Source organism: Gopherus evgoodei, chromosome 11 (assembly GCF_007399415.2).
Source record: "Gopherus evgoodei ecotype Sinaloan lineage chromosome 11, rGopEvg1_v1.p, whole genome shotgun sequence".
Classification (NCBI taxonomy): Eukaryota; Metazoa; Chordata; order Testudines; family Testudinidae; genus Gopherus; species Gopherus evgoodei.
This window is the reverse complement of record NC_044332.1, coordinates 68,890,527-68,911,501: the sequence shown is the minus strand read 5'-3', so window position 1 is coordinate 68,911,501 and position 20,975 is coordinate 68,890,527. Positions and strand designations below refer to the sequence as shown.

General features: G+C 46.1%; 1 protein-coding gene across 6 annotated transcripts in view; it reads left to right on the top strand.

The window, feature by feature from the left end:
• KALRN (kalirin RhoGEF kinase) overlaps positions 1–20,975 on the top strand; it is a 798,047-nt gene that overhangs the window by 376,599 nt on the left and 400,473 nt on the right. For all 6 annotated transcript variants that reach the window (XM_030580108.1, XM_030580107.1, XM_030580109.1 and 3 more), the window contains exons 7-8: positions 2,460–2,651; positions 19,152–19,283. In XM_030580108.1, the coding sequence (XP_030435968.1) occupies positions 2,460–2,651; positions 19,152–19,283 (324 nt within the window). The remainder of the gene's footprint in view (positions 1–2,459; positions 2,652–19,151; positions 19,284–20,975) is intronic.

The window sequence follows — 20,975 nt, the reverse complement described above, 5'->3', positions numbered from 1 at the left end:
GGGGAACCTGCTGAGACCCACTATCTGTTGACAGCTCTCAAAGTCCATTGGGGCGTAAGGGTATAGATTGAGTCCAAAACTCAATTGCTGCTCCCTGCTGGAGTAGGGAGAGCTGTGGAAGATATCTAGTTAGCTGTAGAACATATTGGTACTCTTCCAGTTTTGTTAATGAAATTCCTCATTTAAATAGATAGGTATAAAAATATATAAATCTTCCCTAACTGGAAAATCAGATATTTGGAACATCTGCTATGTCTCAATCAATCTAACCTTTTCTCCCTCTGCTATTTAATATATTTATATACTGTAGTTACTGGGAACCAAAGAATTCACAGTTGTTTTCCTTCCATTCAGTCATGCTCATTACGTTACAAGTACTGATATAATTCTACAGGGAAATAAAACCAAGTGTGGTAGGAAAGGCTCGTTCTTTACATGAAATACAAACTGCTGCACTAACTTTCTAGTCTTTTAAAAAAAAAAAAAAAAGCAACATTCCAGGTCTCCAGCCAGTGCAAATGGCATAGCTCTATTACTTACAATCACCCTATGCTGATTTAGATCAGCTGAAGGTCTAGCCTAAAAAGTCTGAAAGCTGATCTTGACTGGAACACAGCCATGAGGATTTTCAGGAAGAAGGCCTTGCTTATTTAGAAGACTTTTTGCTGCAAGCCTCACTGCTCAGGTTAATTACAGCTTTTGAGCTAGAGGGACCCAAAGACACATTCCGTAGTGGACTATAGTCAAAATCCAAATCATGGCAATTTTAAAATTGTAACTCTAACTCCAAACCAGTTTTACCAGTTTTCTTCCAACTGCACCAATAAATGAATGAATCTCCTTTGCCTTTAGAATTACTCTGATATTTTCAAGCTGAGCAAAATTTACAAGCCAAGGCCATAGGAGCAGCAAAGAGAGGGGCCAAAAATAAGACTTATAATGGAAGCTGGTGCCATCATGGCTCCATATTACTATATGCCGCACTGCTATATGTAACTGGGCACAAATTATATTAATAGCTGATTTGCATTTGAATTGTCTAATACCTATGCATGCTGTATATTCATACTGAAGTTATGCATCTCTATCACACTGAGGTCCTGATCCTGCAAACACTTAATGTGTGCTTAATTTCAGGCATGTGAATAGACCCACTGAAATCACCAGGGGTTACTCCTATACATAGAGTCATGCATGACCTCAAGTGTTTGCAGGATCAGGACCTAAGACTATTTTATGTACTTGTTAAGCTTTTGAATCAGTCAGTCATGATTTTGTGACCAAGAAATTCAAATTGCATTCCTCCCAGTTGTGGAATTGTTAGACCAGTGATGCTCATCCTGTGGCTCTCATAGATTCTTCAGGTCTGACTGGAGTTCCCAATGCACTTCCAGATCTCAGGCTACATTTGTCACAGGAGCTCACCTCTTCTTTGTTAAGAAAGCTGGAGAATACAGAGTACCGGTAGAGTCCTAAGTTGCCGGGCCTCTCCCAGCTGTCAGTGAGGAACAGAAGGAGACAGAGGTGATTGCATCAAAGAAGTTCCAGAAAGCCATAAGGCTGTTGCTATCCAGTGTCCTCACACTGGCATTTTGATGGTGCATCAATATATTGTTGCGCTGATTCTCTGTTATGAGGCTTATGTTGTAATGAAACATTGGGGTATCATGCTGCAGTGTAATGGCTTCATGAAATTCCATTTGATAACAAAGTGACCCTTAGAGCTTCCAAGCTGAGTACAATCCCTGATGGGAAATTCCCATCAAACAAACAGAAAATGATAAGCTTTCAATAAATCTTTTGAACTCTTCTACATTTGGAATGTAATATAAAACGTTATCCCTGCTATGGGGTGGGTTAAAAAAAATCTATAGGAAAGATAGTTTTCATTAAACTATATAAATTTTATTGCAATTTCCATATAGCTTCTTAAATTTCTATACAATACTGGTATAATCCCTATAAAATTCTATAGGACTTCTCCATAAGGAATTGTATCAGCCCATCTCTTGACAATACACCCCTCTTTTAAGGGATCTAACTGATTTCTTGAAATGTAGAATGTAAACATTTCTGCAATTATAATTTACACCAAGAATGTACCTGAAATACCAAGAATAAGATAAAGAGAGAGGGAAATGATAAGAAGCTAATTGGATAACAGACATCTCGGGTATGGCAGATGATTTTCCCTAAATAAATAAAGTGTGTGTGTGAGAGAGAGAGGGGGAAATAGATGATGGAGTAGATGTGCTAAAATATTCCTGTGGGATTTATTTTTAGAATGAAAGGTAGTATGTCTACAAACTACAGCTCATACATATTTAAAAGGCTGCTTGGTAGTTCTCACCCCAGCTTCTCTACATCCTTGCAGCTGATGGTGTTTTGAATTTGTAATGAAGATGCAGAATGCTCATGTTTCTCCCTTCTGTTTATTCATTTTTTTTTCTAATTTTCAGAATGCCTACGTCAACATCAATCGGATCATGTCGGTTGCGTCCAGGCTTTCAGAGGCAGGCCATTATGCTTCCCAGCAAATTAAACAAATCTCTACCCAGCTGGATCAAGAATGGAAGAGCTTTGCTGCAGCTCTGGATGAGCGCAGTACCATCCTTGCCATGTCTGCTGTATTTCACCAGAAGGCTGAGCAGGTGAGTTACAGTGAGTTGGAAAATTGTCTACAACCATGTTGGTAACCACTAAAACAAACGTATCTGATGACTGCTTTGTCTATATGCAGTGAATTTGGGAGTCTCAATTTGGTTCCTAGTGGACAAGCATCTAAATCACCAATACTACCACTACTACTGTAATTGACACAAATCGATTCCCTTATTGGTAGGCTAAGAAGAAAGGCTTAGGACTTAATGAACACTCCTTTTCCCCTACAGGTGATCCTCCCCAGTCACAGGTGAGGTACATTGGTATAGTAATGCACTGCCTTGCTCTCTGCATTGCAGTGCAGCTGCCAGGACTTTCTCTATTCTATGGGTAAATTCAGAATTATTGTGAGTAGAAGAGTAGTGATGATAATGAAATATGTATGTATATGTCTGCATGCATATACATAATATAGGTCTATACCAGACTATATTTTGTAAGAACAAAGGGCTGTAGGCCAAATTAATATTAATCAAACTCAATAAATTCCTTACTATTATTTTAATATTGTAGTAGCCCCCATAGTTTTTAATTTCATTTACTCTCACTGTCAGAAGTCCTATAAAGATAGTTGGAGCATCTCCAAAAGTTTTCTTCTTTCCTTTGAGATCAAGTTCTGGAGTATATCTTCTGGGAAATAACATAGTTTAATAATTTCTTAGCTAGGAAAGACTTGAAGTCTGCCTGTGGATGATACCTTTGCTTTTTAGGCCCGAATCCACTCTGCTTGCAAGTGATGGCTTGCCTTTGATTACTGGTTGTAAGTGGCTTCTTCCTTCAGCTGTCTTTGAGGCTGTCTCTTCAGTTTTTTTATGCACTTTCCTTTCACTCAGTAGTTAATGTTGTCATAAACAGATAGCTAAGGGTTAATGTTCTTTTACCTGTAAAGGGTTAACAAAGGGAACCAAACACCTGACCAGAGGACCAATCAGAAAACAAGATTTTTCAAATGTCAAGGGAGGGAAGTTGTTGGGTGGATGTTCTTTGTCTTGGTTCAGTGACCCTCTCGGCTCTGAGAGTGATCTCTCTATCTCCAGGCTTTCTAATCTTTTGTTTCCAAGTTGTAAGTACAAGGATAGTAAGACAATAGGTTTATATTGTTTTTTTGTATTTACATGTGTGTAGTTGCTGGAATGTTTTAAATTGTATTCTTTTTGGATAAGGCTGTTTATTTATTTTTTCTTTTAAGCAATTGACCCTGTATATTGTCACCTTGATACAGAGACCATTTTTATGTCTTTTTCTTTCTTTTTATATAAAGCTTTTTTTTTTAAGACCTGTTTGAGTTTTTTCACTGGTTAAGACTAAGGAATGAAGGGAGGGGGAAAATCTCTTTGTGTTAGATTTACTAAGCCTGACTTTGCATACTCTGGGTGAGGGGAGAGAGAGATTTGATTTCTCGGTACTTGTGTTTCAAGGACTTGAAGCAGGGAAATCTGGGAGGAGGTAAAGAGGGGGAAGGGAAGTGGGCTATTTCCCTTTGTGGTGAGACTCAGGGCATCTGAGTCTTGGGGTCCCCCAGGGAAGGTTTTGGGGAGACCAGAGTGAGCCAGACACTGGAATTTTCTGGCTGGTGGCAGCGATATCAGATCCAAGCTGGTAATTAAGTTTGGAGGTTTCATGCTAGCTTCTCATGTTCTGAACTCTAAGGTTCAGATCTGAGTAGGAGAGTTATGACAAATGTCAAGCCCAATGAGTGTATGTGTTTGATGCTTACATAATAACCCATGCTTTGAATGGCTGGAGATTTTCTCCTAAGGTTTCATATGCAAACCTGGAGCATGACCAGGTATGTCATATGACTTTTTATTATCCTCTAGGCTGTGGGATTCATTTACACAGTAGAATATGTAGTTTTTAGACTGAAGTTTCTTCAGATGCATTTAACAGTCTATCATTTTCAGATGTCCATTTTTATCTGAATGTGCCAAGAATCCTCTTTCTGCAGAATGTAATGTGTATTAGCTGTTTTTGCTAGTCTTTTGGGGTTCTCGCAGTCTTTTGCTGTAAAAGTCCTCATAATGTTTGCAGCTAGTCTGGGTTTTGTTTTGGTTTTTTGCCTCTTGGAAGGCCTTCCTCAACTGGGATTCGGTTGTGGGGATAGCTTAGACATGGTAATCATTGTTGGTACAATATCCTATAACCTCTTCAGGAATTGCAGATGGAGTCTCAATTGAAGTTTTTCCCAATAGAAACTCCTTCATAGATTAATACATTCCAAATAAACATTATATTATAATGTTACATTTTCTAACTTTCAGAAATTAACAAAATAAAGGAAGAGGTATGCAGAACCCAGAAAGAGGTATAAATGTTTGTTACACATTATGACAAAGAGGTGCTGGTTCCAATCCATTCCTAAGATTTCTGCCTTTGAGGCAGTGGGGCAGGGTAGGGACTAGGGGGAAGGGGGGGCTTTCCTGGTTTATAGGCATCTTGCTTTTCATTAATCATTGCATTAGATTCTGCAATGAGCTAAGAGAGACTTCCGTTGGTGATCTTTGACTTCCTGCTGGGAAAAGGATACAACTGAATCCTGTTTTCATTAGGCACTCTGTTTTAGCCTGGAAAGGGGACACATCCAGCAGATGGATCTATGCCAGTGTGCCCTTGTGTGCATATACAGCCCCAAATTGATGGGATCTGCATGAATCCATCCATACAGATCCATTTGCAGGATCAGGGCCTTGGTTTAGTCTTTTTGATATAATTGAAATTGGTTTGTTTTCAAATAAGTTGGTGAGTATCTTAAAATTACAGGTGTTAATGCAGATAAAGATGCTTATTTGAGATTTTATTTGCTATTAATGTTGGTCTCAGAAGAAAATAATGTTTGCTTCAGAAGGGAAAGTCCAGCACAAACAGAAAACAGGATATTTACTATTCCTGCCATAGAATTATGGCAGATTTCTCTTGATTTTGTATTTTCTACTTACACTGGGCCAGAATGTAGAGCCATTACTCATCCTACGGGCTCTTACTCATGTGAAAATACACCCTTTGCTCCAATGGGGCTATCGTTCTGTGGAAGTGCTCATCCATGTGAGTAAGGGTTGCACACACTAACCCTCTTTCATCATGCTGTCATGTTTCAGATACATCAAGCACCATAGCGTTTAGACACCAGTCTCTCTGCAGGGCAGTTAATCCTCTACCAGGAATATATTCACATGGCAAAAGAGAAGTATTTACAGTCCAAAATAAAATGAGAATTATTTAAAGATATCATTAAAAATAATACTATTTTTTTTATGAGTGATCTCCTATTTTTCTGAACTTTTAGGCTTGTTTGCAATTTGTGAAGTGTTGCTAAGAGATTTTGTAACAAATAGAAAACTGGATTGAACTGCGACTTAGTTGGGCTGAACTTGTCTTCTTGCCCTCTCAACATCATCAGAATAGATACTTTGCCTTAGTTGTAGGTTAAAAACAGCTGCATAATAACATCGCTTTCAACAACTCTTCTTTTTTCTTTACAATTTAAAGAAAGGGTCTAAAAATGCAGTCTTCTCTTGGCAGCTCTTTAAAGGAACAAAAGTTTGTGCTGCCTGACAGTGGCCAAAGTCTCTTAGCCTTGAGAAAACAAGAGATTTTGTTAACACTGAGCTGCAGTTGCTCCTCAGTTGGAATAAGAGACAGTTCAGTCGGAGGGGAGCATTGATGTGAAGCCAATAAACTCAGAATGCTGGAAAAATATGATGTGGGAGTCAGCATGTCCTACTCACAGCTCCATCAGCTGGAACTGAAATATTTGGCTTGCTTCAGTAGCTGTAATAGGATAAACGATGACTTATACACTGAGGATTTAGTAATTCGACCTCTCTGGTACCCTACAACATGTTAGATATCAGGAATTTTGTATGAGACTGAGCCTAATGCCCATATGACATACCTATGGAAATGGATTATTTTTTAACAACCTGTATACAATAAAGAAGGTTTAGATTTCTGATCCACACCGTCTTGGACCTAAATAAGTCTGTCCTGGCTTGCAGCTCAGATCATGTCTCGTATTGCACCCTTCTCTTTTCAAACGGTGCCACCCTTGATGTCATGTCCACCCATTTTATCTACTGTGTTACTCTGTCTTCTTCATGCCAACCCAATGCACGGATAGCCTATCAGTAATGGGGAATACAAACCCTTCACTGGCTATGAAAAGGCTACTAAGCTGCTATGGGCTCTATCAGCCTTGCCCACTATACCTGCATTTGAAAGGAGGTATTAGAAGGGGAAAGCACAGCTCAGCTGGGAAGAACAGGAAGAACAGACATCCAGCCCTCTCTGTGAGAGAGGCCTGACTGGGGCCAAGAACTGCTTGAGAGCGTGCTGCCTGTTAACATCTCCTTGAAGGAAGGTAGGATGATGCAGGACACAAGTTGACACCCCACCTGCGATTTTTTTGAGAGATTACTGCCTGTCAGCACCTCCTTGAGAGAAGGCAGAGCTGATGTAAGACCACTGGTGAGACTTGCTACCAGTGACTTGCATGAGAGTCTGCCGCCTGCTGGAGCCTCCCTGAGGAAAGGAAGGCCTGACATGAGATTGTTTGCTATCAGAGCCTTACTTGTTGCTGCTGCCTAAGTCTGTGGAGCCCTGCCTGAAGAGTGTGACAGCCAAATAAACACCTTTTATTTTGTTACACCTGACCTAGGTCTCCGTAGTGGTTTACCCCAGGTGCCAGAGTGACCCTGGTCAAACCTCCCTAATCCAGTCTGACAGACCATCACCTTCTTTTTGTTCAGTCCCTCCTAAACTTACTTCTTCTGTGATGCCAATCACAAGGGAGTCTAATAGAATCTTAGCAATCAAACGTCTGGCACGCAGTCCACTGCCCCACAGTCCTGGCAAACACAGAGGCCAACACTTTTTTTATGAAAAGAACCAGGGTATCTGTAACATCTAAGCAGAGCAGGCAGGACCTTTTGTTTTTCAAAGGTTCATCTTAAGACTCCCATACACCAAAATGGAACTCAATTTGTCTAGCTTGAGAGGATGAAAGGCTGAGTCAACCATGCTGGGAGCTGAACTTCACCTCCATCTTCATATGCCTCACATATGCCTCACAATGCTTTCCTGGATCTTGTACTGTACACCTGTCAAGTGTGTACAGGTCAAGCTGAACTTGGCTGAAAGAGCTCTAGGATCAAAGTTTTTTATTTTTTATTAAAGGTAGGTAAATACGAAATAGATCACAAAGAAACCCCCCTCAATAAAGAAAGATAGAAAAAAACCTTGGTGAGTCAAACAAAGCTTCCTATAGCACATGTTTTTGATCAAAGGCCAAAATACTTAGTACTAGACCCCCCCACATCACCCAGGTCAGGGTCTCAGTTTGAAGGCATTCAACAGCATGTTTTCCCAATGTCTCCTACTCCAAACGGTGACAGACCTGATTCTTCTTCGAGTGATTGCTCATATCCATTCCAGTTAGGTGTGCGCGCTGCGCGTGCACGTTCGTCGGAAAACTTTTTACCCTAGCAACTCCAGTGGGCCGGCAGGTCGCCCCCTAGAGTGGTGCCGCCATGGCGCTCGATATATACCCCTGCCGGCCCACCTGTTCCTCAGTTCCTTCTTACCGCCGTGTTGGTCGTTGGAACTGTGGAGCGCGGCATAGCTGTCCTCCACGTCCCGAGCTCTCCTTCGTTTTACTGTTCTCATAGGTAGTTAGTTGTAAATAGTTGTAAAAGTGTAGTTAGTTATTGTTGATTCTAATATAGTTGTATAGTCTTATTAGTGGGTTTGGGCTGTAGCCCTTCCCGGCACCTGGCACCGGGCCCATGCCTGGTTCGCTGGGGTTCAAGCAATGCTCGGCCTGTAAAAAGCCGATGCCGACTAGCGATCCCCATGATGCCTGCCTAAAGTGCCTGGGGGAATTGCACATTTCGGACAAGTGCCGCATTTGCAAGGCTTTTAAGCCTAGGACAAAAAAGGAGAGGGACCAGAGGTTAAGGACTCTCCTAGTGGAAGTGGCACTTAATCCTGTGACCTCAACACAGAGCGCCACCTCTGCGCCAGCACCGGACCGCACTGGCACCGGAAAGACGCCCCGGCACTGACCTTCCCCGGCACCGGGACCCGAGACAAGACTCTTGAAGCCTGCGACTCCATCCATGCAGACTTGAGAGGAGCGCCCGGCGCCTACGTAGGCCGTGGCACCACCAGCAGGGATTCCGTCGACTCCGGGCCCTGGAGGTCCGTCGAGTCCGGTCCCTCCTAGCTCCCCTGTAAGATCTGGGGTTGAGCTATTGGTCCCTTCGACGCCAGAGACTTTCGCTTCAGCATGGGACCTAATTGCTCTTACGCCTCAATTCCCGGTACCCCGGTGCGGGTTGTATCCAGAGGCAAGCCGGCGACGATGCGAGCTCCATCTCCGAACTCACCCAGCCGGCACTGATCGCCTTTGAGGTCCCGACACTGTGGACGTTCTCGCTCCAGGTGCCACTCGCAGTCCCAGCACTGCTCCCCTTGGCGGTACCGGTCGCACTCGCGGCGCTGGTCATCCTCCAGACAGTCCCGCTACTCCCGGCACTGGTCTGGATCAAGTCGCTGCTGCCGGCACCGATCGCCTTCGAGGTCCCGACACCGTGGACGTTCTTGCTCCAGGTGCCACTCGCAGTCCCAGCACTGCTCCCCTTGGCGGTACCGGTCGCACTCGCAGCGCCGGTCATCCTCCAGACAGTCCTGCTACACCCGGCACCGGTCTGGATTGAGTCGCCGCTACTGGCACCGAGACTCTAGGAGCCGTTCCCGTCGGCGATCAGCACCCCGGGCGACCTCCCGGCACTGCGTCGGAGGCAGGTCCCGGTCCTGGTCGACCTCCCAGTACCGCGTCGGAGGCAGGTCCCAGTCCCGATCCCGGCACCGGTATGATTCCCGGTACTGGTCCCCGGCACCGAGAAGATCCTCGGCGTCGAGACCGAGGGAGCCCTACCAGCCGTGTTCGGCCCCTCCATGGCCTTCCAGGCAGCCGTCTGTCTCGTCGCAGACAGACAGTATGTACGTGCTAGACGCAGACAGACCCGCGGCCCTCTTTCAGGACCCTCCTCCGCAGGATCAGGGACCGCAGCAGTGGGGTTTCTGGACACCCTGGGCGTACCATCATGCCCAGGGCCCTCAACAAATTCCACCTCAGCCTGTGACGTCTGAGTGCAGGGTGCCAGAGGCTTCGCTATCTCGCCCTCCCCCCTCTCCGGCGGGGGAAGACCGGTCCAACCAGCAGGACCCTGAGCTCCCTCCGGAGTCAGAGGCGCTGGTTCAGATGGAGCCTCCCGTGCACTCTCTCCTACCGGGGGTCTCATCATCGTCCTCCCCCGATGAGGCAGTGGCGGGCACATCATCGTCCAGCCCTCCCCCACTCAACCTCAGGGCGCACCAGGACCTCCTCAGGCGTGTAGCGCAGAACTTAAACTTGCAGGCTGAGGAGGTCTCCGAAATTGAAGATCCCGTGGTGAGCATTCTCTTAGCAGATGCTCTCACCAGAGTCGCCCTTCCTTTTATCAGGACTATCCAGGCCAATGCGAATACCATCTGGCAGTCACCGGCCTCCATCCCTCCTGCTGCACGCGGGGTGGAGCGCAAATACATGGCACCCTCCAGAGGTTATGAGTACCTCCATGTGCACCCAACACCATGCTCCCTTGTTGTGCAGTCGGTAAACGAGAGGGAGCGTCACGGGCAACAGGCCCCAGCACCCAAGTCCAAGGAGGCGAGGCGTATGGACCTGCTAGGCCGGAAGGTCTATTCAGCAGGCGCCCTCCAACTGAGGGTCTCCAACCAGCAGGCCCTCCTTAGCCGCTATGCCTATAACTCCTGGGTGGCAGCGGATAAGTTTAAGGAGTTGTTGCCTCAGGATGCGCGTCAAGAATTCGCAGCAATTCTTGATGAAGGCAAGAAGGTCGCAAGAACTTCATTGCAGGCATCCTTGGACGCAGCAGACTCGGCCGCTAGAACTCTGGCTTCAGGGGTTACAAAGCGCCGCATCTCCTGGCTTCAGGTTTCTGGCCTTCCGCCGGAGCTCCAATACACCATCCAGGACCTCCCATTCGAAGGTCAGGGCCTGTTTTCGGAGAAGACGGACCCCAGTCTGAAAAGCCTAAAGGACAATCAGGTCATCATGCGCTCCCTAGGGATGCACACGCCCGGGACACAGCGCAGACTCTTCCGGCCGCAACAACAACAGCAGCACCGGCCGTATCCCCAATACCGCCAGCGGCAGGACTTCAATAGGCGCCGTGGCAGGAATGGCAGGCGCAGACAGTCGGGCAACCGGGGGGGCAGAACCAGGGCTCCTCCAAAGCCCCACTTGGCTCCAAACCTTCATTTTGAAGGTGCGCCCAAGGACGCTGTACCAGTTTCCCCCACGGATCCTTCCCCCCCATTTTCCAACCGCCTTTCGTTCTTCCTCCCGGCGTGGACCCAAATAACTTCCGACCGTTGGGTCTTGCGCACTGTGCAAATGGGATACTGTCTGCAGTTTATCTCTCGCCCTCCCTCCCACCCCCCACCCTCATCCCTCTTCAGGGACCCCTCTCACGAGCAAATCCTCCTTCAGGAGGTGCGGTCGCTCCTCAGCAAAGGAGCCATAGAGGCGGTTCCAGAGAACGAGAACGGCAAGGGGTTTTATTCCCGATACTTTCTGATCCCCAAGGCCAAGGGAGGCCTCGGACCTATCCTCGACCTGCGAGAACTCAACAAGCATATGGTGAAGTTGAAATTCCGCATGGTATCCCTGGGGACCATTATCCCATCTCTGGATCCTGGAGACTGGTATGCCGCCCTCGACATGCAGGACGCTTATTTTCACATAGCCATTTTTCCGCGACACAGGCGCTTCCTTCGGTTCGTGATCGATCGCCATCATTATCAATTTGCGGTCCTCCCGTTTGGCCTCTCCACGGCCCCGAGGGTATTCACAAAGTGCATGGCAGTCGTCGTCCTACATCTCCGGCGCAGTCGCATTCACGTATTCCCCTACCTCGACGACTGGCTGATTCGAGGTGCATCAGAGTTGCAGGTCTGCAACCACGTCCACAGGATCAGCGGGCTCTTCCGAACCTTGGGCCTCATTATCAACGCGGACAAGTCCACTCTGCTCCCCATGCAGAGGATAGAGTTCATCGGGGCCATTCTGGACTCCACCTTGGCCAGGGCCCTTCTGCTGCTGCCCAGGTTCCAGTCGTTGTCGGCCATCATTCGGTGCCTACAGGCAGCCCCCTTGACATCTATAAGGACATGCCTAACCCTCTTAGGCCACATGGCGGCCTGCACATTTGTGACGGGTTATGCACGGCTTCGCATGAGGCCTCTCCAGTCTTGGCTCATTACACAGTACCGTCCGGCCAGACATCTGCTGGACGCGGTTATCACCGTCCCCCAGGAGGTGTTGGATTCCCTCCGGTGGTGGCTAGACCAATCCGTAGTGTGTGCAGGGCTCCCGTTTCATCCGCCCCAACCCTCGGTATCCCTAACAACGGATGCCTCGGACCTGGGCTGGAGGACCCACCTCGGAACCCTGAGGACACAGGGCCAATGGTCTCCTCAGGAAGTGGCCCTCCATATCAACATACGGGAGTTGAGAGCGGTCCGTCTTGCTTGTCAAGCGTTTTCCCATCAGCTTCAAGGTCGCTGTGTCTCGGTATTCACCGACAACACGACGACCATGTACTATATCAACAAGTAGGGTGGCACGAGATCCTCTCCCCTATGTCAGGAGGCTATGTGGCTCTGGGACTTTTGTATAGCCCGCTCCATTCACCTCATGGCTTCCTTTCTCCCCGGAGTACGGAACACACTGGCAGACCGTCTGAGCAGATCCTTCCTTTCGCACGAATGGTCCCTTCGCCCGGACGTCGCCCTCTCACTCTTCCAGAGGTGGGGTTGTCCCCGGATGGACCTCTTCGCGTCCAGAGGGAACAGGAAATGCCAGACGTTCTGCTCCTTTCAGGGCCAGGAGCCAGGGTCGGTAGCGGACGCCTTCCTTATCCCGTGGACGACTCACCTGCTCTATGCGTTCCCTCCGTTCCCGCTGGTCCACAAGGTCCTTTTGAAGGTGCGCAGGGACAGGGCATGCTTGATTATGATAGCTCCAGCGTGGCCCAGGCAACATTGGTATCCGATGTTGCTGGATCTGTCTCTAGTCGACCCAGTCCCCCTGCCCCTTCACTTGGACCTGATCACCCAGGATCACGGCAGGCTCCGTCACCCGGACCTCCAGTCTCTGCACCTCACGGCGTGGCTCCTGCGTGGCTGACCAGGTCGGAACTACGATGCTCTACCCCGGTACGTCAAGTACTCCTGGGCAGCAGGAAACCCTCCACTAGGGCGACGTACTCGGTCAAGTGGAAACGTTTCTCCTGTTGGTGCACGGAGAGGGGTTTCCTCCCTATGGAGGTTTCTATCGCCAATATTCTGGATTACATCTGGTCCCTAAAGCAGCACGGCCTGGTGATATCATCCCTTCGGGTTCACCTGGCAGCTATCTCCACCTTTCATCCGGGAGGAGATGGCCGTTCGGTTTTCTCTCACCCTATGGTGACTAGATTCCTGAAGGAACTGGAATGCCTCTACCCCCAGGTTCGACCCCCTGCCCCTACCTGGGATCTTAACTTGGTTCTGACTTGGCTCATGGGCCCTCCATTTGAGCCGTTAGCGACTTGTTCCCTGCTCTCTCTCTCCTGGAAGACTGCTTTCCTGGTGGCCATCAGCTCAGCCAGACGGGTGTCAGAGCTCCGGGCCCTCACGGTGGATCCCCCGTATACGGTCTTCCATAAAGACAAAGTGCAGCTGAGACCACACCCTGCCTTTCTCCCTAAGGTGGTCTCAGCCTTTCACGTCAACCAGGAGATCTTCCTCCCCGTCTTTTTCCCAAAGCCCTATTCGTCCCGCAGGGAGCAACAGCTCCACTCGCTTGATGTCCATCGGGCACTCGCGTTTTATGTGGAAAGGACCAAACCGTTCCGCAAATCCCCCCCCCCCAGCTCTTTGTGGCAATAGCGGACCGAGTCAAGGGGTTTCCCATTTCCTCACAGAGGATATCCTCGTGGGTAACGTCCTGTATCAGGACCTGTTATGACTTGGCTCACACCCTTACGGGCCATGTGACTGCGCACTCCATCATCGATGGCTTTCCTCGCCCGTGTGCCCATCCAGGAGATCTGTAGGGCGGTGACCTGGTCCTCCGTCCACACCTTCGCTTCCCATTACGCCCTGGTCCAGCAGTCCAGAGAGGACGCAGCCTTCGGCTCTGCAGTGCTCCATGCCGCGACCTCTCACTCTGACCCCACCGCCTAGGTAAGGCTTGGGATTCACCTAACTGGAATGGATATGAGCAATCACTCGAAGAAGAAAAGACGGTTACTCACCTTTGTAACTGTTGTTCTTCGAGATGTGTTGCTCATATCCATTCCACACCCGCCCTCCTTCCCCACTGTCGGAGTAGCCGGCAAGAAGGAACTGAGGAGTGGGTGGGCCGGCAGGGGTATATATCGAGCGCCATGGCGGCGCCACTCTAGGGGGCGACCTGCCAGTCCACTGGAGTTGCTAGGGTAAAAAGTTTCCTGACGAATGTGCACGCGCAGCGCGCACACCTAACTGGAATGGATGTGAGCAACACATCTCGAAGAACAACAGTTACAAAGGTGAGTAACCGTCTTTTTTCCTCTCACAGCAGTATAAATGAGGATTAACTCCAGTCATGTAAATGGAGGTGCATTGGCGTAAAACCAGTGTGAGAGAAGAATCAGGTCCTATATTATTAAGTATGTTTGACACCATGTTGTGGCAGGAGGGTATATTGGATTGCTTCTTTTCCAGAAAGGTATATAAAACTGCCTTATTCCTGTTTGACTTCAGTGGAGCTATGCTGATTTACACAAGCTGGGATTCTGGCCCATAGACTGTCAAGGGCGACAGGAATGAAAATAACAGGTTCTTTCTGTACTTGACAGTAGTTCGTAAAGGTATTTTAAAGTATTCACTTTGAAAATCCTGTCAGAAAGAACATATTAACTTCTTCAGTTGGCCAAAGATCTGAACCATTAACTTTGAATCCAGTTCTGTCCTCAGAAATGCATATGCACAACTCCCATTAAAAGTAATAGGTGTTGCATGCATTCAGCATCTGTGAGCAGAATTTGAATGTTTATGTTGATCCTCTGAAAAGTCAATGGACCGTTCGTTCAGTTTGTCCCCTTCCAGGTAGACTTTATGCTCTCAGGAGCTCTCTGCTAGGATCTACACTAGTCAGAGCCATTTTTCCCTACCATTGCAGGGACCTGAGGCACTAGGGCATTTTGTTCCCCTATTCTCAGCCTGTGGCACATAATATGCTAGTCTGCTGTGTGGATCTAATTTTGGTTGCTGGGTTTAGTGGATAGGTGCTAGGTGGTGTTGGTGGTCTGTGGTCAGACTAGATCATCTGTGGTCTCCTCTGGCCTTAAACTCTATGATTCTCTATGTCTCTGAGTTTAAGCAAATCTGAGATCTCCTCATTTGACTGTGAGATGAGGGGGGTGGCCTTTCCCATGTAAACAATCAATCTCCACCAACCCATACATCTATATTAAAGTGTAAGATGGGGTGCACAGGCAGGGATGGGATGGGCAATGTTTGGAATGTGGGAGGAAAGAAGGGTTCCAGAGACAGGTACATGTAAGACATTTTAGCTTGATCCCTGAAGCAGGAGAAGGAGCCAGCAAATAAAGAAGCTAGAGAGGAAAAAGGACCTGCCCCCAAGTGACTTCTCACTTAGAGGACCCAACAAGGAATTTCAGCTAATAGGGAAAGCCAAAATGCTTGAGCTTGACCTGAGAGGCAGTCAGGGGTCACAGACCTTGAGGCATAGCAGGCATGAGACTCAGCTTGCTCACTCACACATTGTATGTTCTGGAGGAAGGGTAAGTAAGAGCATGTTCTGTAACACTGCCTTCTTGTGGGGGTCCTTCCTGACTTGGCTACTGCAGGGTTTGCAGCCTGAGTGAATCTGGCTTATTATGACTTTACAGGGGCTATTTGGGTCAAGTCAGAAACACACAGCCCTTTTGTATCGAGGCTTTGTGTTTGTTTTTTTAAATGTCTTGGGAGAGGGGTGTTTTGTTTCAATCTTTCATGGAAGCTGGTAAAACATGTACAATTATCTAAGAGAACCATTTTTGTCTATCATTTCAAATCATGTTTAAGCTGCTTTTTGTGTTCCCAATAGGAGCTGTTCCAGTCTATGGGATAAGTAGGTATTTAAGCAATTAATTAAAATGGTTCTGCACACCCAATAGACAGTAACAGCTTACAGAACTGCCTTTCCAACCTAACAGTTAATTAGTTACTTACATTTTTAAGCACATCTTTTTAACACAATGAGCCATGATTTTTATTGTGTAAATATATATTTAGCATGAAAATACACATGCATGTAATAAAGGCACTTGTGTCTTCATAGTGTAGCATACTGTGATAAACTTTAATGTCTGTGCCATTTTCCAAAGTACCTAAATTAATTGCACCATAATATGACTAATACTTTGCCAAAGTTCATTTTTTTTAAAAATTAAGCTCTTTCCCTCCCGCCATCCACACTGGTAAAATCTGTGTCACACTTCTTCCTAGGAGTTAGTCCTCTAGAGGATGAAGTCACTCTGTTAGTTCAAGTGGCAGAGGTCTTTTCTCTGGTGCTGTAGAATTCCAACCCATGCATGGATGCATTGCAGTAACAGGCATTCTAAACCTGAGTGCCACTGTGGTATTTGGCATTGTGGCTGTGGTTATATAATAACTCAGCAGTTTTACAGCATCTTTTATCAAAGAGTCAGGATCGATGGCACCAGACATACCAACGGTCTGTCGGGGGAATCAAACCCAGGACTCTTCAACCCCATCAAACTCAGGCCTCCATCACAAAAGTTCAAGAGCATGTTGTTACAGTCAATAGGGCCATTTCTACAGATATGATTTAATACACTAAGCCAATGTATTACATGCAACTCTCAAAGCCCTTTACAGACATTAAGGAATCCTCACAATGCCCCTGTGAGACAAGTATTTTACAGAGGGATAAACTGAGACACAGAAGTGGAAATTTAGCTAGGTACAGCAGACCGTCATAAGGTCCTCCTCATTATGTAGCCCCACTGCAGGAATGTGTGGGTATATGGGGACTGTGGGCAGAAAAGCTTGTATCAGGAGGTTTCTGCACTGGTCTGAGAGGGAGAATGTGATTAGAAGTCAAGAAAGAAGCCATTGGATTCAGGACTATGTAGTTCTAGTGACAGGAACCCCAGCATATGTTGGTTTCTCCTAGAGGAAATTCAGTTCAGCCCCATGCCCTGACATGAGATGGCTAGTGGCATTCACATTCCCCTGCATAAAACCTGATTACTTAGATGCAAAAAACCTTGCAGAGTTAAACCGTGCTTCCTGTGGTGCATGTTTTTGATCAAAGGCCAATATATTTGGCACTAGTCTCCCTGATTACTTAGGCTTTGGGCAGCAGTGTGTGTGAATGTCACCTAGATAGGTACTGCAGATCAGCAGCAGAGGTGTACACAACAGCACCCAGGAGTCCTGAACCCCAGTCCCTTCCTCCAGAAAACACTCCTTTTGTTCAGAGAGGTATCTTGTGGCAGTAGATTGAGGTTTTAGCCCAGAATTCATTTTTATCACTGAATCACAGTGTCTTGAAAATAAGGATTTATAATGCAGGCATTTTCAAACCTTGCCTATAAGCAGTACTGTGAATAAAATTACACCCTGATAATAAAAATAACACACTGTTTCCAGATGAGATTGGGATAGAAACTCTTTGCTTTGAAGTTCAGAGTGTTCTATGCTTTAAGTGAGTGCTTTGCTAACAAGCCACAGGTGAGCACTTCATGAACAGATAAAGCTGTGATCATGAGGGTGGTTTTCTAGCCATTGTACATTCAGCCTCTGGTGCACTGCATTTGTTTTATTATTAGCTGGTTCTTTTACTGATGGCTTTAAAGATCCTTAAGCATGGGGGGGCTAGTTTAACAAAAAGCTGGAAGAAGAAGAAATATTAACAGAGTAATGAGGTGTCATTAGGTAATTAGGTGTCTGCAACATATAAACACATTAGAACAGGGGTCAGCAACCTTTCAGAAGTGGTGTGCTGAGTCTTCATTTATTCACTCTAATTTAAGGTTTTGCGTGCTAGTAATACATTTTAACATTTTTAGAAGGTCTCTTGCTATAAGTCTATAATATATAACTAAACTATTGTTGTATGTGAAATAAAAAAGGTTTTTAAAATGTTTGAGAAGCTTCATTTAAAATTAAATTAAAATGCAGAGCCCCCCAAACTAGTGACCAGGATCCGGGCAATGCGAGTGCCATTGAAAATCAGCTTGCGTGCCGACTTCGGCACGTGTGTCATAGGTTGCCTACCCCTGCATTAGAAGGTATGTCAGTAGATCAGGCTCCATTTAAAAAAGTGATGTGAGCCCTGAAGAGTAAAGTCCTTTTGTTACAGAACAGGCAGCAGAAGTGTGAACTTGCTCACATTGTTCTGCCATGGTGCCTCAGCTCTGAGCTGGGGACCTCGAGGAGTGAAAAGATGTCTCACCCTCTGAGCCTATTCAATCCCTGGCCTCTCTGCTGAGGCTGCCAACAAAGGTGCTAATTCATATCAATTGTGGTGACGTTTTTTGTTTTTGTTTGCTTTGTTTTAAATATGGACATCTGCCCACTGGAAGAGACAAGCAGCTTATTTCAAATACTGTAGGTCACTCAACACCATCCGGTGGTATTGATGACTGATCGCTATTGACCTGGGCCTGATTTAAATTGGTGACCTAGAGGTGAAAGTCTTGGTATCCTATTACCAATTCTCCTGGGCCAGCCTTGGATTGAGAAATGCTTTAACACTTAGAAAATCCGCCTTTCGCTGAAATAAGTATCAATGATGATTTTAATGGGAGTTTTCTGTTATTCACGTGTGTGCTGTTAGGGCTAGGTGAATAGCTGTGCTGAGCTGTTGGTGAGAAAATCACCCCTGTGCGGACCTCAAGCATAAACAAATGGGGAGTTCTGACAATATTACATGCAATTAGAGCACTGACTGTTTCTTCTCGGTCTATATTTTTATGTTGACTTTAGAAGCAGGGTTGTATTTCTCCTGTTTGTTATTCAAAGGTCCTTCTTATAGGAGTTCCTGAAGTTGTTTTGAAAGTGCCTATGCACTTTACTTGTAAAGCAGGAGAAACCGAATCCTCCTCCTTCTAAAGGCTCCCTTAGGCCCAGCTGGTCGACAAAGTTTTGAGTGTTTAAGGATCACAATCACCTGTGTGGTCTGTACCATTTTGTTCCCTCTTGTAAACTCCTGGCATTGTGGTGTGTGTTTGGCACAGTTCACCTTTTGCTCAGTGCTATATTCATCTATGGCACTCTGTAAATGGTTCACTGAAATAGTAATATTAAGCTACCTCCTGGCTAGTAAGTTTGAAACACCCTGCTGATTGCTTTTGCAATTGCTTCAGTTCCTTTCAGGTGTGGATGCCTGGTGTAAAATGTGTAGTGAAGGAGGCCTCCCATCGGAAATGCAAGACCTGGAGCTGGCCATCCATCATCATCAGTCTCTGTATGAACAGGTGACCCAGGCTTACACAGAGGTAAGTGTTTCCAGGAGAAGAATTTTAACAGCTGCTAATGGATTGCTTATACGATTATGCATTTTGGAGCTATTTTTAATTGAATAAATCACAGTTTCACTTTCCATGACTCATTGATATGACTGCTTAGTAGGGATAAAGCTAATAATCCTTTAAAATGGTTCTTGAGAGATATGTGATCTTTTTACTCATAACTTCACACAGGAGGTCAGATCTGCTCCCAGGCTGTAGGCCTCTAATGGAGTAAGTCAACCTGGAGCAGCAGAACAAACTGTAGCCAACCCCCACACCTCAGCCAGGGCAGCTTACAGGCTGGCCAAGAGACAGGCTGCTTCATTACCTTTCCTAGGCATCCTGCAATAGAGAAGTTGCTATATAGCCCTGACCAAATTGCTTTCTGTTTGGAGTAAGTCCCTGCTTCAGTGCAGTTATTCTAATGGGGGTACTTTGCACGCCATCCACTCTTTTCACTATCATCAAAGTCCCAAGACAAGAAGCCACGGAGATGCCAGGTCTTTATCACAGCAAAAGATGTAAAATACTGTGTCTTAAAGTTATATCCATTTTTATAAGCTGGTTTTCAGTAGAGAAATAGGCTGTTTCAGATCTAAAGAGCTTGTATAAAAAGGACAATGTCAAGGTTGCTAAGACTAAAAACTGCCTTATGGCCCTTTGGCAAAAGTCCTATAAAGATTTTCATTATGCTTTTTCCCCTGAATTGATCCAGGCTGCAGCAGGAAATAATCCTCCACAAATAGCTGACATTCAGTGCAAATCAATGCAAACAGACCAGTATCCATAGCATGTTGAGAAATAATCTACAGATGTCATAATTTGTTTAATGCTTCTTTTTTCTCATCAGAGGTTCTCCTTTCTTGTTCTTCACTTCCTCACACTCAGAAGGCCATGTATTATTCTTGACTAGTTTTCTGGCCAAAAAGAGCTGGACCTAGTTCCTTACAGTGCCTGCAAAAGCCTCTTTCAAACTGGCTAGTAGAAATATGTACAATAACTGTAGTAATAGTCACTGGACCAGTCAAGGTACCAGGCAACAGAAAATTTGTCTGGAGGCTGAGCACTTCTCCTCTGTTGGGCACTGTAGGTTAAAATGTGCCCTGTGAAGGCCAGGAAGGCAGTGTACCCAAGAGAGCTGGATAATGCACAGATTCAACTTCTTCCTAGCCTCTGCCAGCTATACAATCCCCAGTGGGCCTTAAAACTGCTCTCCCATGCCAGAGCTTCCTGGAGAGGATGATGATTGAAATACTGCCTACCCTCCCCAGAGAAGGATCCTCCAGGGTTCAGTGGCCTTCACTGGAATAGGCAGGTGGAATCTGCCCCACTGTACACCAGCAGGGGTGGATTTAGCTCACCGTCCTTACTTTTGCCATCATATAAACTGTGAAGGACGGATCCCTTTTCAATGTTTAGAAAGAGCTTCTTTATTTTCCCGTACCGGACAAAGAATATTCAATTAAATATCAGCAAGATAAGGAAATGTGTATATTAAAGTCTCTTTGCATAATATATGCTTAAAAGGTTCTTAAATAAGCCCACTGCTACATCTTACATTATATGCCCCTGATATTTTCATCTTTGATATTCAATCCCACAAATCGGTGTTAAGATAAATAATAGTTAACTTTCAAGAGAAGACTTCAGAACAAAGACTAATGCTCTGTCCCAAACTCA